The sequence below is a fragment of the Podarcis filfolensis genome (genome assembly GCF_964270895.1).
Source record: "Podarcis filfolensis genome assembly, chromosome: 5".
NCBI classification, from domain to species: Eukaryota; Metazoa; Chordata; class Lepidosauria; order Squamata; family Lacertidae; genus Podarcis; species Podarcis filfolensis.
In genome coordinates, this window is record NC_139608.1 from 13,806,730 (window position 1) to 13,824,580 (window position 17,851).

A 17,851-nucleotide genomic window follows, 5' to 3' on the forward strand; every position below is an offset into this window, starting at 1 on the left:
GTCCAGGCTGCCTGTTATTTAATTTGACACCAGCATATGATGTCAGCCTACATGCCAAAAATACCAGTTGCTATTTCTTATGCTAGACTTGTTAGGCTTCTAACAGTCCAAGTTTCTTGTTAGTGGGTTGTGTGTGTGGTTGTTGTTTTTTTTAGCTCAGAAATAACACTTGACTCAAGCTGTGCTGGGCCAAGTTTTGGAGACTCCTTTGATTACTAATTAATTTTTTCCCCTCTCTTCACTAAAAACAACAGCAACCGAGCAATATATTACCACCACTGGCACAATTTATTTCCTTAAAGAAGATGGCAAATGCATTCATAAGATAAGAAAATGCTACAGACCTGAAATTGCAGCCCTGCCACGGTATCAGGGGACGCACACACATCCTAAGATCAGAATAAATTTATCCATTATAATCAATTAAATCACAGTTTTGCCATCTTAGCACAAATTGCCTACCGGCCTTGATTAGGTACATGGCGCAGTCCTGTTTCTCAGTGATGCTGAAAAACAGTATCTGAAACTGGCTGTTCCATTCCGGACTGTGGGGAGGGAAGGCTGACCTGACGGACGGTGTGTTTGCATGCAAATATCTTCGTGGTTCTGCCTGAATTGAGGCTCACAGGTATGACATTAAGAGTGTGGTGTCTATTTTCTATGGAACATGCACGTTTTTGAAATGCAAATACCACCTGCTTGGGAGGAGGCTGGTAATGATCAAGATTTTAGCAGGCAGAGAAGGGGAGTTTAACTGATGGGGGATTCCAGTGAGTGGGACTTTTGTAAACAAAAATTGCCCTTTTCCTTCATGGGGTATCCAAGGGCCCATATAGAGTCCTTACATAGGTTCCCTATTGGTAGGAGAGAATAACAGAGGCTAACCAGAGAATATTGAGAAGCAAAGCAGCTGTTAAGCTTGATCTTTATTGATCTGCTGCAACAGGATGCTCCCCTCACCTGCAGGAGAGGAGGAGGGACCCAGAAAAATGGCATGCAAGGCCTTATAAAGACTTTTGAAATTCCCATCCCGTAGATCAAGACCACCCTCAGAAACATCATACATGCATCACAGAAAAGGCAGTCTAAAACAGAAATTTGAATATTGTTTTTCTCCTGTTGTTGTTTATCTCCTGTCTGGCAGGTTACTTGATTGGATTGCCTGGGGAGCCTGGCCATTCTTTTGTAGTGATAAATACTTAGTTCCTGGGCCAGGTCACAGGCTCACACCCTATTAAAACATAGACATACCCTTAAGACAGGATTTGTGAAGGAAAAGACAATGGGGAGGTTTTTCCACTTTGACCATGCAGAGAAAATATTTGCTCAGTTTAGGAATAAAAATGGCTTCAGGTCGGTCTTCCTGTGCTGATCTATGTATGTGCGGTTATGAACATTACCATATATCGAAGACCTCAAAATTCCTATCACAGGACTAAACAATGGCAGTGGTGACACCAGTGGGAGGATTCCCTCCCCCCCCCCCCCATTGAAATTTCAGTTTCCATTACTACCTCAGCAGGAGAGGAAAACCTTAAAACTCTCCCTCTTTGCCTGCCGCATTCCTGATCATTACCATACGACCTGTGGATACTTTTGAAAATTATGTATGTTAAATGGAAAGGCACACTTTGAAGTGCCTCAGTTCTTGTGTGGCTGTGACTCCTTTGACCTGGAAGCTGAACGTCTTAGTTGCTCTGTTCTGTCGAGTTTCCCGTCCGTCCGTCCGTCCCCAATTTATCCATTATGCCTCACTTGGGGGACATGTTATGCCTTTCTTGCAGTGCACAATGGCTGTCGTTTCTAAAAGAGATTCTCTTTTCTCATTGTGGTGGTTGGGGTCTTCTACTGTATTTCTCTCACTGCGACATTCTGCTTTCGGAATAGAAACATTACCGCTTATTGCACCGAGATGGGTTTCTATTTTAATGGCAACCGCTGTACAAAAAGAGACAGAGAGAGAGAGGCGGCTCTGGCCCGGCAGTTAATGTTCTACTGCCTTGCAGGAGATTTATTTATTCTTCCCAGCCTTGGTCTCACACTGCCCGAGTCACCTGGGAATATGCACATTACCAAAACAGCATGCTCAGGCCCTTGTGGGACTGCCTTATTCCGCTTCTCAATGGCTTCTTTTCATATGATGAAGGTTCGGAGTTGGCAGCTTGCAAAGAGAGTTCAGGCCAGCCAGAAATATATTACTACAGCATTAAGTCACAGGGAAGCGTAAAGTCGCAGGCAGGGGAGGAAAGGATTGATCGAGCTCTGGGCTGCTACAGTTGATTGTGATTTCCCTGATTTCCCTGTAGTGGCTAAAGCAGCCTTTCCTGAGCTTGGGCCTTCTAGGTGTGTTGTCCTACAACTCGCACCATCCATTTTTGAAATCAGAATAGCAAAAACGCAGCTAAGAAGCTCAAATCATATACCGTATTTTTCGCTCTATAGGATGCATTTTTCCCCCTCCAAAAATTAAGGGGAAATGTGTGTGCATCCTATGGAGCGAATGCAGGCTCCTTGGCTTCAGCAATAGCAACGCGAAGCCTCTGAAGTGCAGAGGGAGCACTCAATCACCACCACACCTGTTGAATGCTCAATCACCACCACACCTGTCAAACTAGGTGCGTCTTATCATCTGGTGCGTCCTACAGAGCGAAAAATACGGTATATGACTGAATATGGCAGACACCCTTCTTAGGAGATTAAGCCAATGTCCAGACTTAAGCATTCAAAAACTTTACTTGCAGAAACTTTTAGTTATAGATGAATTAAAACATAATATTTACAGTCACATGCTTATCCAAGCATGGGCTTACAATCCCTTCTTCTAACTTCCAAACAACTGTACAGTATTTTCCTCTCTTTCCAGTTCTCAGCACTCAGCCTTCTGTATCTCAAATAGGGCTTGCCTTGGAGCCCCTATGAGAGATTTCCACCCTGACCTTCTCTTGCAGCTTTGTTCTTTCTTTCAAGCAGAGAAGATGCTCTCCAACACTCTATTCAACTTAGCAGTGTTCACAGTGGATTCTAAAACACAGCCATCTTGCTTCACATAAAATGGAGCCGTGAAATACTCCCCATGTGACCATCATTAGCCAGTCACATGAGAACTACTAGAATTCAGTTACCATCCAATCAAATTTAAACACATAGTAATAAAATATAAGCACTTACAATTTCAGTGAATTAAATTACTATACTTAACATCTTTGCCCATGCTGGCAGGGGCTGGTGAGAGCTGTAGCTCAAAACACCTGAAGGAGGATGGTGTGAAGATTGCAACTGTGCAAAAAATAGATTAACCAGTAGGTGGGAGCCAAACTTAAAACCACAGAGAGACCTGGTCTGAATAGAGACTGGATTCTTATCTCATAATACCTGATAAAGCTATTTTTAGCCATCTCACCCCTGGCTTTTTCCTGTAAGACCAATTTCAGTCGTTAACAGTCGTCAACAGGTTTACCACACCTATCAGCCATTCCCACCACCCTTCTGAGTAATACCCCTCCCCACCTTCTCACTATATATAAGGGTCTGGTGACTTCTGTTTCAGTGTATATGAAGAAGTGTGCATGCACACGAAAGCTCATACCAATAACAAATTTAGTTGGTCTCTAAGGTGCTACTGGAAGGATTTTTTTTCTTTTGTTTTGACTATGGCAGACCAACACAGCTACCTACCTGTAACTAGAACTGTGGGAGCCAGAGTTATATTGTTATTATTAGTTATTAAATTTGTATATGGCCCTTCATCTGAAGATCACAGGGGGGTTTACAGCATAAAAATACAAAATGTAAACAGAAACTACATATCATAATAACAAGAAAAAACTAATGACCCCATCCCACAAATGCATTTAAAAGACGATAGATTGCTTAAGGCCTGTTCATAAAGGAACATTTTTGTCTGGCGTCTAAAAATATGTAATGAAGGCACCAGGTGAGCATCCCTAGGGAGAGCATTCCACAAATGGGGAGCCACTGCAGAAAAGGCCCTTGCCACCTTCTGGACCTCTCATGGATGGGGCCCATGACGAAGGGTCTATAGCTAATGACTGCAGAGTCTGGGCTCAGGGCGGCTAACACCAGTAAAATTACAGTAAAAACATAATGGGGGGGGGAACCAATTTAAAATACAGGTTAAAATACAGTTTAAAATGCAGCCTCATTTTAAAAGTAGCCCATAGATCAAAACCATAAGGGGAGGGAAACATAAGGGTGGGACTGAGTCCAAACCAAAGACCAGGCGGAACAGCTCTGTCTTGCAGGCCCTGCGGAAAGATGTCAAGTCCTGCAGGGCCCTAGTCTCTTGTGACAGCGTTCCACCAAGTCGGGGCCAGTACTGAAAAGGCCCTGCCCTAGTTGAGACCAATCTAACCACCATGCGACTTGGGACCTCCAAAATGTTGTCATTTGGGGACCTTAAGGTCCTCCACGGGGCATACCAGGAGATGGGGAGAGGTGGTCTTGAGGTATTGCAGTCCTGAGCCAGTGAAGGCTTTATCGTTCAGAACCAGCACTTTGAATATACTATCTGAAACTCTTTAAATACTAGTTGAAGCTTCTCGGCCATCTTCAAAGGCATCCCAGGTGGCACACTAGAAGTCAGCAGCCTATGGCAGTGACAGTCTCCTGAAGGCATCTCACCGCTAGACTAAGTAAGGGCCAGTGTATGTTCCTCTTGACAGAAAAGAACCTGGAAGCAAGGACATCCCATCTCAGGACAGGATCCTCTCAGCAACTACGCCTACATTGCAGAGGGTCGGACTACATTTCCCTCTGGGTCCCTTCCAACTCTGCAGTTTCTATGATTCTATGAAACCCACAGACAGAATCACTCTGAGGCTTTTGGAGACAACTGCTCCATGACAATCTGCTCTGGGAATGGTGGTGTCAGTGGAACCCCAGGAGCCAACCTGTTGCAATGGGAGTGAGAAGAAGCTAGCAGATTCCAGCTAGGCCTCAGAAGGTCTATATAATAATAATAATAATAATAATAATAATAATAATAAATTATTATTTATTTATACCCTGCCCATCTGGCTGGGCTTCCCCAGCCACTCTGGGCGGCTTCCAACAAAATATTAAAATACAGTAATGCATCAAACATTAAAAGCTTCCCTAAACAGGGCTGCCTTCAGATGTCTTCTAAAAGTCTGGTAGTTGTTGTTCTCTTTGACATCTGGTGGGAGGGCATTCCACAGAGCAGGCGCCACTACCGAGAAGGCCCTCTGCCTGGTTCCCTGTAGCTTGGCTTCTCGCAGTGAGGGAACCACCAGAAGGTCCTCGGCGCTGGACCTCAGTGTCCGGGCAGAACGATGGGGGTGGAGACGCTCCTTCAGGTATACTGGACCAAGGCCATTTAGGGCTTTAAAAGTCAGCACCAACACTTTGAATTGTCTTTGGAAACGTACTTACCCAGCTTTAATACAAACATTCAGGAATTAAAATAAAACACAGTAAGAAAAAAATACGTCAGAAACACTTCAATGAAAACAGAATTAAAACAAAAAAAATCTATATGAGGATTGATCACAGACTGTTGTTTGACTCAGCCCTCTGATGTCGATGGCAAGTTAAGATATATCATATCAGCAGCGTGGTCCTTGGTTTTTGTTGCTTAGGAAATGTTATTTGGGGTGTCAAACATCACACCGTTTTGGCTCGAACACCTCTAACCTGATCTGCATGGTGAAGCTTTGACCAAAGGCCAACCAACAACAGTCCTTCTGAGAAAACAGGAACCCTGACTCTGAAAATATATATATATCGCATAAATGTCTGCAAAGGGGGCTCAGAAAAATAAAGCGCAGGATCTGTCGTTGTGCCCTGTGATTGTATATCTCTTAGGGTTTTCCTCCACCCAGTGGCCAGTTGCAGCAAATGAAGCTCACATCTGAAATCCGCACTGTTCTGCTGATTTAGCTTCTTCAACTTCATTCTCCTTTTAGTAAAAAGGTAAAAGGCAAAGGACTCCTGGACGGTTAAGTCCAGTCAAAGGCAACTATGGGGTTCGGTGCTCATCTTGCTTTTCAGGCCACAGACAGCTTTCCGGGTCACGTGGTCAGCATGACTAAAATGCTTCTGGTGCAATGGAACACCGTGACAGAAACCAGAGCGTGCAGAAATGCCATTGATTTCCCACCCCAGCGATACCTATTTATCTGCTTGCACTGGTGTGCTTTCAAACGGCTAGGTTGTCTGGAGCTGGGACAGACCAACAGGAGCTCACCTCATTGCGGGGATTTGAACCGCTGACCAGCAAGCCCAAGAGGCTCAGTGGTTTAGACCACTCCTTCTAGTACTCAGCTGCCTGTTCCACAAAAACTGTGCTCAAATTTTCCTTCAGTGGGCTTTTTGAAGCTAAACCAACTAGCTGTTGAGTCTGTTTTCTTCTTGAGATTCACCTGCCATTGGCACCAGATGCTTGGAAGCCACTGTAGATGCTAGGAAGCGGGGGGGGGGGGCGGGCACAGTCCCACCTGCGAAACCTTCCAATGGCAGAGATGGATGGAAGAAGAAGAAGAGTCTGGATTTAATATCCCGCTTTATCACTACCCAAAGGAGTCTCAAAGCAGCTAACATTCTCCTTTCCCTTCCTCCCCCACAACAAACACTCTGTGAGGTGAGCGGGGCTGAGAGACTTCAGAGAAGTGTGACTGGCCCAAGGTCACCCAGCAGCTGCATGTGGAGGAGCGGAGACGTGAACCCGGTTCACCAGATTACGAATCTACCGCTCTTAACCACTACACCACACTGGCTCACTGGAAGAAGCAATGCATCCCCTCCAACATTTCTCTGATGAAAATAGGGACATCCTAAATAATAATAATAATAATAATAATGCCCTTTCATCTGACTGAATTGCCCCAGACACTCTGGGTGGCTTCCAACATATATAAAAACATACTAAAACAATAAACATTGAAAAAAGTTCCTATACAGGCCTGCCTTCAAATGCCTTCTAAAGCTTGTTTAGTTACCCATTTCTGTGGCTTGGGGGTTGCATAACTCCATACCCTCCAACATTTCTCTGATGGAAACAGGAACACACTACCATACACTTCAACATTTCTCCTGTGAAAATAGGGATGTCCTAAGGAAAAGCCAGGCATCCCGGGACCAAAACAGAAACCTGAACAGCTTATGTATATCCGAGACTGTCCTTGGAAAATAGACCCAGTTGGAGGGTCTGGCAATGGATGTAACTCTTCCCTTTGTACAGCAGGCTGCGACTCATACCAAAGTCAAGTTGGGGTATATATAGAAAGAGAGAGATAAATATATGGGCATAGATATATAAGATATGAGGGACACGGGTGGCGCTGTGGGTTAAACCACAGAGCCTAGGACTTGCCAATCAAAAGGTCGGTGGTTCAAATCCCTGCGATGGGGTGAACTCCCGTTGCTCAATCCCAGCTCCTGCCAACCTAGCAGTTCGAAAGCACGTCAAAGTGCAAGTAGATAAATAGGTACCACTCCGACGGGAAGGTAAACGCCGTTTCTGTGCGCTACTCTAGTTCGCCAGAAGCGGCTTAGTCATGCTGGCCACATGATCCAGGAGCTGTACGCCGGCTCCCTCGGCCAATAAAGCGAGATGAACGCCGCAACCCCAGAGTTGGCCACGACTGGACCTAATGGTCAGGGGTCCCTTTACCTTTATATAAGATATTTCCAAGCAAGGCAAGGAATTGTTACAGTTCAGAGACACAATTCTAGCCAGGCAAAAGTATTTAAGGAGAGTTTTCAGCAGGGCTGGAGAGAGGCAGCATGGCCTAAGGGAGTCCCAAGATATGGAGGGCAATATTCAGCACCCAGAGATAAGGATCCTTACCTCTGGACTAAAGGTAGGTCAAGGAACTCTGGATCAGTTCCTGGGTCAGGGCTCCTGGGAGCCCTATTCACCCTGCCTTGTGTCTCATGATGTCAGAAAGACAGTGTGCGAATGGAAAAAGCAGACTTCTGCACACACATCTTTCAGTGTCAGTTGTTACTAGTTAGTCCGGCTGTGTGTTAATAGTGTTGGGTCAATTGATTTATTTTCTCAGTAACAGGCTGCAGAGGAAAAAGCGTTTGGTGCAAAGTTTCTAAAACCTCTGTAAAAAAAAAACCCTACTTCTTAAAAAAAAACCTACTACAGCTTAAGATGCAGGCCCCTAATGGCCCACTCAGGGAAGGAAATGCTTTTAAAACTTTTCAAAGAAATTCTCAAAGCCTTGGAAATGGATGTAGGAATGGAAAGCAGAATTCCACCCTGCCAGCAAAGAAAAGGATAAGGCAGTAGGAGTGCCTTCAGATTTTCCGCACCTTGGGGACTATACCCTAAAGGCATGCTAAGGTCCTAGGCACGCCTGCCCTGGGACCTCACGGAGGACAGCTGATGATGATGATGATGATGATAAGGACCCTGTGGTCCTCCATATATTGTTGGATTCCACCTCCCTCAGCCCCAGTCATTGTGCCCAATGGTCAGGGATGATGGGAGCTGTAGAAACAGGAACATCTGGAAAAGCCAAAAGTTGCTGTAATCAGATTCCAGGTTTGGCAAATAGAAGGGGAAGAAATGGAGGCAGTGAGAGATTTTACTTTCTTGGGCTCCATGATCACTGCAGATGGTGACAGCACTCACGAAATTAAAAGACGCCTGCTTCTTGGGAGAAAAGCAATGACAAACCTAGATAGCATCTTAAAAAGCAGAGACATCACCTTGCCAACAAAGGTCAGTATAGTTAAAGCTATGGTATTCCCAGTAGTGATGTATGGAAGTGAGAGCTGGACCATAAAGAAGGCTGATCACCGAAGAATTGATGCTTTTGAATTATGGTGTTGGAGGAGACTCTTGAGAGTCCCATGGACTGCAAGAAGATCACACCTATCCATTCTTAAGGAAATCAGCCCTGAGTGCTCACTGGAAGGACAGATCCTGAAGCTGAGACTCCAATACTTTGGCCACCTCATGAGAAGAGAAGACACCCTGGAAAAGACCCTGATGTTGGGAAAGATGGAGGGCACAAGGAGAAGGGGACGACAGAGGACAAGATGGTTGGATAGTGTTCTCAAAGCTACCAGCATGAGTTTGACCAAACTGCGGGAGGCAGTGGAAGACAAGAGTGCCTGGTGTGCTCTGGTCCATGGGGTCTCAAAGAATCAGACACGACTAAATGACTAAACAACAACAACAACAGTCGTACCTTGGTTTTGAACAGCTTAGTTCTTGAACGTTTTGGCTCCCAAACGCCACAAACCCAGAAGCGAGTGTTCCAATTTGCAAACTATTTTTGGAAGCCGAATGTCCGATGGGGCTTCCACGGCTTCCAGCTGGCTGCAGGAGCTTCTTGCAGCCAATCAGAAGCCACACTTTGGTTTTGGAAGTTGAACAGACTTCCGGAATGAATTCCATTCAGCTTCCGAGATACAATTGTATTGCTTGGTGCTGGGAGAGTTGCCCGTAGAAATGCATAACTCCATCACTTTTGATTCATAGCTAGATGGCAAATTGTGATCAACCACTCAGAAATACTCTCTCCTTGCACGGTTCTAATATTGCACATGCATGTTCTCCTACGGCTGCTTTGGAATTGTGCATTGTGTGTTGCCTGGGCAACCATCCCACCACACTCACCTTTCTCTGCCTCTTGTGAATTAGTCAGGATATTTGACATGGTCAGGAGGATAAAATAAATGAGAATAATCTGGTCCACCCACCACATCGGAACATAGAAAGCTGCCTCATACCAAGTCATGCCATTGATCCATTGATCCCACTATCGTCTACACTGACTGGCAGCAGCTGTTTGGGTTTTCAGCTTGGCGTCTCTCCCAGCCCTACCTGGAGATGCCGAGGATTGAACTCAGGACCTCCTCCATGCAAAACAGATTCTTTACCTTTGAAAGGCTACAACTTCCATTAAAGGTTACCCTTCAGAAGTTAGGTCAATTTCCCAGCAGTCTGTACACACACAGTCCAATGCAGGTCCCAACTGTCTGCATTTGCTTTTGTAAAGGCGGCTACAGCTACACGCCAGAGATGCATGTTGCCCTGCTCTTGGGCTGTACTGGTTTTCCTGAACTTCCATGGGAAGGGAAGGAGACAGCCCATCTCCTTTCAAGTACAGAAGAGATGCATTGTTTGCTGGACAGCAGCCCAAGAATGGGAAGTCAATGTGCAGCGGCTCATAATTTATTGCGGGTGAGGGATGAGTATTTAGGGCTGAGGGTTTTGTGAGCAGGGTTAAAGCTGGCATTTGTTTGGGCCTTGGGTTTGTTATCTTCCACCTCCCCTCAGCACACCTCTGTATGCTAGCATGATCTTGGGCAGCCCTTACACGGGACTTGCACAGGAAAACCTTCCAAGGAATTATGCCCAGTACAGTGGTACCTCGGGTTAAGTACTTAATTCGTTCTGGAGGTCCGTACTTAACCTGAAACTGTTCTTAACCTGAAGCAACACTTTAGCTAATGGGGCCTCCTGCTGCTGCTGTGCCGCAAGAGCACGATTTCTGTTCTCATCCTGAAGCAAAGTTCTTAACCTGAAGCACTATTTCTGGGTTAGCAGAGTGTGTAACCTGAAGCGCATGTAACCTGAAGTGCATGTAACCTGAGGTACCACTGTATTTTTACATGGTGCTTCCCCTCCCCGCCACCCACGCACCCATCCCTCCTCACTCTCTTTCCTGAAGAAATGGGGGCAGAATCAGTTTGACTGCTTGGCCGATAATCCTCGTCCCCCACAAAACGGACATTCTGTACAGCGAAGGCAAATGGGTTTCCCTTGACAAGGGATTTCCTGTCTGTGATCTCAGACAAGTCATTTAAGAGGCAAATCAGGGACCACTTACATTGCAAGAGTCCCTCTTGACTCTGTTAAATTGTCCCCTAAGTGACTTGTCTAGAGCTAGCATACGAAACAAGGCCTGTAATCCAATCTCTCAGATACAAAGCCTCAGAGGGAGTGGAACTGCATGTCCAGAGGAGCACCATTAGTTGTCCCCCGTGTCTCAGAAGCCCGACTGGCTTCAGCTAGAAGTTGGGCATTTATTGTCACTGATCCCATCCTGTGGATGCTCTTCCAGCAGAGATTTGGCAGGCATCCCTGCTGTTAACTTCCAAGCATCTCTCAAAAGCCCTTTAATTCAGTTGTTTACATTTTCTTGTAATTCCTATTCAGTTGTTTACATTTTCTTAGGATGAGCTCACTGTATTTATGATTATTTTATATTGTTTTGATGGTGTCTTGTGTCTTATTGCATCCCCACCTTGACATGAGTGGGCAGTTTGTAAATATTTCAAAATAAATAAATTTCCAGGGGTACCCCTGGAAATGGTTACCCAACGTCAAGTACACACACACACAAACACCCGGTTGGTCACTTGTAATACTAATTATCTCATATCCTGATATCACTGAGGGATGGGTGACTCTGTAGATGTTGGCTTCTTTGAGTTCAGTTCTCTACGCTTCTACATCAAGTTCACATTTTTAAAAAATAGCTGTCATGGAAATTCATCAGCATATTAGCGACAATTATGGATGCAATTTTGCCTTATTTTTACAGGGCAATTTCCCCTAATTTTATATACTGCATGTTACTTCCACTAATATATGCATTGGTATGTATGCTTTACCCTAGTACAGTGGTACCTCGGGTTACATATGCTTCACATTACAGAATCCGCTAACCCAGAAATAATGCTTCAGGTTAAGAACTTTGCTTCAGGATGAGAACAGAAATTGTGCTCTGGCGGCACGGCAGCAGCAGGAGGCCCCATTAGCTAAAGTGGTGCTTCAGGTTAAGAACAGTTTCAGGTTAAGTACGGACCTCCGGAACGAATTAAGTACTTAACCCGAGGTACCACTGTATATGCATTTTTGTACACATTACAATGCAATACAATGCAAAAAATACAATGCAAAATTTGAAGTGCAAATTTCAATGGGTGGCTGTGTTTGGAGTTGCATCTAGAATCGTGTAGCAGAAAGTTGGCTTTTTTAAAAAATCTTCCTTTTTCCCCTCACCCATTTCATTTTAAGAAATGACTCTGCTCGTTAATAAACTCCCCATCATCAACTGCACAAAAACTGCAGCTTTAAAAACAAATTAAAGAAAAAATGGCTGAAAGCGAAGCAGATAGACCTGATCACAAAAACACAATTCTGCCTAACTTGACACGGTGATAATACGAGTCACAATAAGCTATAAAGTCCATCCAATTATCTGCAACATTAACGAGTCAAAGCCGTCCTTTTTCCTATGAATTACTTCCATTAATTTGTTCATCACGCCAGTTCCAGACATTTCAGTAAGCTCTGCGAAGCCGTCAGAGTCTGAGGGTACTTCCAGTGATTAGCTCGTAACGTTAGGGTTGCCACACGTCAACAACTTTTTGTGTCCGGATCATTACTTCTTGAAAAATGGCCACCCTACACGTTGTTTCTGGAGCAATTGGTACATTCATAACCAATGATTTCACCATACTGTACTAGGTGAAATCTTTGTTGAGAGTACCTGGTCTTAGCACATACCCCGCAAGTGTCCTGGAAAACCTGGGACATCCCGTGATGCTGTTGTTTTGTGAGAGAACGGCAGCCATTTTGGTTGCTGTGATCTCGCAGGATTTTGCAGCATACTAGGCAAATTAGGTTGCATCCAGCTAAATTATATACAGAATGGGCCTGCTGAAATTAATACTGAAATGAATGGGCCTAAACTGAGTTCGGTCATTGGGAAATTGTGGTGTTGGCAGCAAGTCCAGGGCACTCATAGGCCTTGTAGGACACGCAACATCATTGCCAGGCCTGCCCTCAGTGGTACAAGAGCAGCACTGTCAAGAGAACTAGGCACACCTAGGCTGTGAAAGCAGCAAGCCTATTCGCCAAGGCCGCCCAGAGAGGGCCGTCACCTGGAGGAAGAGAAACCACTGCCCCACTACGTCACACAGAGGCTATGGCGACCCCGCCATGCAAAGCAGAAGCGGGGAAGCTGCTTCCTCTCCCTCTCTGGTGCCATTTCTCATGGGTGCCACCCGAGGCAGCTGCCTCACCCCACATCATTGGTGGGCCAGCTCTGAGCGGGCCCTCTAGCTCTGGCCCAAAGAGACTACCTGCTGGCATTGGGTCTCTTCTGTATAAAGCCAGAAGCTCAGTGATCATCCTCTGTCAGGCTTTGGGGGATCAGATCCATCCCCCAGTGGCAGTAAATAAGCAGATCAAACAAAAGGAGCATTCTTACCAGTTTGCTTCTTTAATAATCACAGAGAGAGAAAAAGGGATGCATATCTTTCTAGAAATGGCGTTGCTCCCTGTAAAGGTTTTCCCCTCCATCCCCATGTTCTATCACTCTCAAAGCCCGTCTAGTCCTAGGCGAAAGGGGGTCAGGAATTCTGTCCAAGGACACTGAATCTGCCAGCTATCTCTCTCCTCTTCTAGCTGCTCCTCACCCAAGATTTCCCAGCTTTTCCCCTCTGCAAACCATTGTTCTAAATCAATACTGTCCTCCTGCCCCTGGGAAGGTTCAGAAGAAGGGGGGGCTGCCACCATTCCTCTCAATCCAGCCCCTGACATTCTCATTGTCTTCATCAAAGTTCCCCAGATTTTTGCCAGTGGGTCGCACAAGAGATGGGGAACTTCTTTAGCATTAGATTCAAAGCAAGTGCCCCCTCCCACCAATGCACTGAGATGCTCACCTCTGTGCAAGGATAGATTTATCTTTTGCTGGGCCTCCCACAGAGCATCACGGCAGTCGTCTTCCCCCCTGCCTTCCCCACGACACCCAGACAACTCTGAACTGCTTGTGATTTAAATCCTCTGCTTCCTTTATTTTCTCTCGGCCATATCTCATTAAGAACATAATGCAGCTTGCGAAAACATGTTCTAAAATGGTATTACTACTAGCCTGGGATTAGGGTTTTATAACACATGTAACTCGGGAGAGAATTCCAAATTCAATTTACAGTAATGTCAAGGAGCAATAAATATATCGGCAGTGATGGGGGGGCTGGGAGGGAGGGAGATGGGCAGCAACAAGCAGATAGGAAAGCATCAACAAATAAACTTTTTGTGCTAGTAATTAGGCACACAAGATTATTATATGTTTAATTGACTAAAGTGACAATTTGGAATTACATCTGGTTGCATTTAATTGGATTTGGAATCTCCAGAGGGGAAGGAGAGAGGGGGGGGTATTGGAGGAGCAGCCATAAAAAAGCAAAGTGATTTTCTGAAGTCTGTTAAAACCTGCATTAATATCCATTGCACAATAGTTTTTAATATCCTCTCAGTCTAATAAGAGAAATGTGGTAGTTGTTACAAACACTCAGGGCACTAAAGCATATTCAATTAGTTGCAAGATTTGCCACCTCTTCCCCCATTCCCCACACCCCCAAACTCCACCGCGGCAAGCATAATTTAATCAAAGATGAACTATGTTTGACTTTGCCACAAACTGAGATATCCTCCGATACCAGCAGCGCGCTATATCACACATTCAGCTGCTGTCCTGGAAGAAATTTTGACTATATATAATGCGTGGGAGTCCATAAATACTTTAAAGCGAGCCGGAATAAAACATTTTTGAGTGACCGTTAAATATTTGCTCACAATAAAAATGGAAAAACCCATCAACTGCGGGGAGGGGGGGGAATGTTAGGGCCGTTTCCTCCTCGCACTTTTGTTATCCAATAAAACAGCTCCCCGGAGTTTCCAAATGCATGCTATATCCTTTTGCCAATGGCTGATAATTATGAATGTATGCTAATATAAATAGCTGCATTTGTAATGTGCCTTAGTCCTTGCTTGCCTTAGTCTGCGAGAGTGTCCCTTTGGCAGGTGGGTATGGAACGGTGGGATCCTGCCCCAGATTCTGAGCAGCAGCCTGCTTTGGCTCAGGGTAGGGCAAGTGGAAGAAACACCAAGCCCTCCAACATTTCGCCAAGGGAAATAAGGATGTGCTATTCCATGATGATGATTTTATTTATACCACGTCCATCTGACTGGGTTGCCCCAGACACTCTGGGCGGCTTTTCATGTTTAATAGACTATTGTATTTTAATATTCTGTTGGAAGCCGCCCAGAGTGGCTGGGGAAACCCAGCCAGATGGGCGAGGTATAAATAATAAATTATTATTATTATTATTATTATTATTATTATTATTATTATTATTATTAACAACAACAACAACAACAACATAACAAAACATTAAACTTTTTACAAACAAACAAACAAACACTTCCCTATACAGTGGTACCTCGGGTTAAGAACTTTATTCGTTCTGGAGGTCCGTTCTTAACCTGAAACTGTTCTTAACCTGAAGCACCACTTTAGCTAATGGGGCCTCCTGCTGCCGCTGCGCCGCTGGAGCACGATTTCTGTTCTCATCCTGAAGCAAAGTTCTTAACCCGAGGTACTATTTCTGGGTTAGCAGAGTCTGTAACCTGAAGCGTATTTAACCTGAAGCATATGTAACCTGAGGTACCACTGTACAGGGCTGCCTTCAGATGTCTTCTAAAGGTTGTACAGTATAGTTACTTATCTCCTTGGCTTGGGGTTCGCAGAACTCCTTACCCTCCAACATTTCTCCAGTGAAATTAGGAACGTCCTAATGAAAAGCGGGAAATTCCAGGATTGAATCAGAAACCTGGACAGCTTCTATGAATCCGGAACTGTCCCTGGAAAACAGGGACATTTGGAGGGTCTGATACTCGGCTGAGTGAGTCCCCTTATTGAAGCTTCTGCTCCTTCCATGTTCCCCTTTTGCCTCTGGGATGGCAGCTATGGGTGCAAGAGGTACACCTGGGCAGGCCAGAATTTGCACGGGGCCACTGCTTGCTGGTGCGGGACTGCAAAGCTTTCGTAGCCTGTGCGGGTCTTTTAGGTCATGAGCATTTCATTTCTGTATTCTCATCGGTCTCCTTCCTCCCCCTGAATTATTTCACTTGCTTATTCTGTTTTCGTCGTTAGGAGTGCCATGGTTGCTGACTACATGTACTGGCTGTCAGGAGGAAGTGAGCAGCATACCAGCAAGCTCATCAAACTGTATTGGCAGGTAAAAATTGATGGCCCAGCAAGGAAGGAGGAGCCCACCTTGCTGTTAGGACCCAAATGAAGGATTGGTGCTTAAAAGACTGCCGGCTAAGGTAGCTGCGGGGCTTATCAATCAGGAGGCCATTATATAGCAGTAACGTATTTATAATGAAGTGGCTTCCCCCCCCCTCTCTCTCTGAGACTAATTTTAAGGCTAAAAATTCAAGGTTGTTAACCCTTGGCTCATACTTCAATTTTACAGACAGCCATAAAATTTCATCTTTGATACTGTATCATTCCAACAGAGATAGATGATAGATAGATAGATAGATAGATAGATAGATAGATAGATAGATAGATAAAGGGACCCCTGACCAATAGGTCCAGTCGTGACTGACTCTGGGGTTGCAGTGCTCATCTCGCTTTATTGGCTGAGAAAGCCGGCGTACAGCTTCCGGGTCATGTGGCCAGCATGATTAAGCCGCTTCTGGTGAAGCAGAGCAACACACAGAAACGCCGTTTACCTTCCCACCAGAGTGGTACCTATTTATTTACTTGCACTTTGACGTGCTTTCGAACTGCTAGGTTGACAGGAGCTGGGACCGAGCGACGGGAGCTCACCCCGTCACAGGGATTCGAACCGCCGACCTTCTGATCGGCAAGTTTTGTGGTTTAACCCACAGTGCCACCCGCATCCCAGATAGATAGATAGATAGATAGATAGATAGATAGATAGATAGATAGATGATAGATAGATAGATGGTAGATAGATAGATAGATAGATGATATAAAATTTCTGCTTTGGTACACAGACCTTCTATAAGGAGGGGTTGGGTCTGGGGCAAAAATGTGCATAGTATTTTGATGTCCTTTCATGTGCTTTGCAAACAGTGAGAGTTAGCTTTAGACAGAGCTCTGCCACCAGAGGAACCATTCACTCTCACCTGCAGGGTGGGATAGAGGTAGGGTGGAGAGTACGGACGCTTGCGGAAGTCAGTATTTGCAAATTCCTGAACTAAATGTCCTGCTCCACACCTCTGAGACCAATGCACTGATCCTTTTCCATCTCAGGAGACAAGGTACCCAACAGTTTTTTCAGCCCTTAGCAGTTTAAATTTAAAGGAAAATAGGCATTAAAACACATCCTTTGAATGGCAGACTAATGCAGAAAGGGAAATGAATGGCACTTGATGGGGGGGGAGAGACATGCAAAGGTGACATGGACCACGAATAGGTAAGTTCATTCATCCCTACTGCAGAGTAGAAGGCCCAAATGACTCACAAGCTTTGTGTTATGTCACACAAGCAGGGAAAGAGGGAGATGAGAAAAAACGTATTCACTGGTCAGTCTTGCTGGATGGTAAAGGGAAGTTAACACACACGGGCTATTCCTTCCTCTTTGTGGCTAGGTGAGAACACCAAGTCTTTCTTCCTTCTCAGAATATGCTTCAGCTGGAGGTTTCTGGTGCTGGAAGCCATGAAACCTCCTTTGCTTTGCTAGGAATTTGTGTCTACAACATCATGTCATAGATGGCTTAGAGAACACGCTAGTCAAGACGCTAGACAAGAACTTCATTGTTCTCCTGTCCCCAGTTAGATATAATTAATCCAGTCCCCTATATAATGACTCTATCCACACAGGGGAACAGAAAAAGAGAGAAATAAAACAGCGTCAACATGGACTTACGTTGGGGGAGGGGTCTCTTGCTCACCCACCGAGCATCAACCAAAAGATTGGACAAAAGATTCCTACATTGCAGACGGTTGACTAGATGGCCCTCATGGTCCATTCCAACTCTACAGTTTTATGATTCTAAACAAAGTCTTTCTGGAGGAAA

General features: G+C 45.0%; 1 protein-coding gene and 1 long non-coding RNA gene across 2 annotated transcripts in view; both read left to right on the plus strand.

The window, feature by feature from the left end:
- LOC310762476 overlaps positions 1-17,851 on the plus strand; it is a 531,937-nt gene that overhangs the window by 337,467 nt on the left and 176,619 nt on the right. The window lies entirely within an intron of this gene.
- Positions 1-17,851, plus strand: part of SPATA16 (spermatogenesis associated 16) — a 163,248-nt gene that overhangs the window by 75,597 nt on the left and 69,800 nt on the right. The window contains exon 5 of the mRNA XM_083613339.1: positions 15,951-16,035. Within this exon, the coding sequence (XP_083469465.1) occupies positions 15,951-16,035 (85 nt within the window). The remainder of the gene's footprint in view (positions 1-15,950; positions 16,036-17,851) is intronic.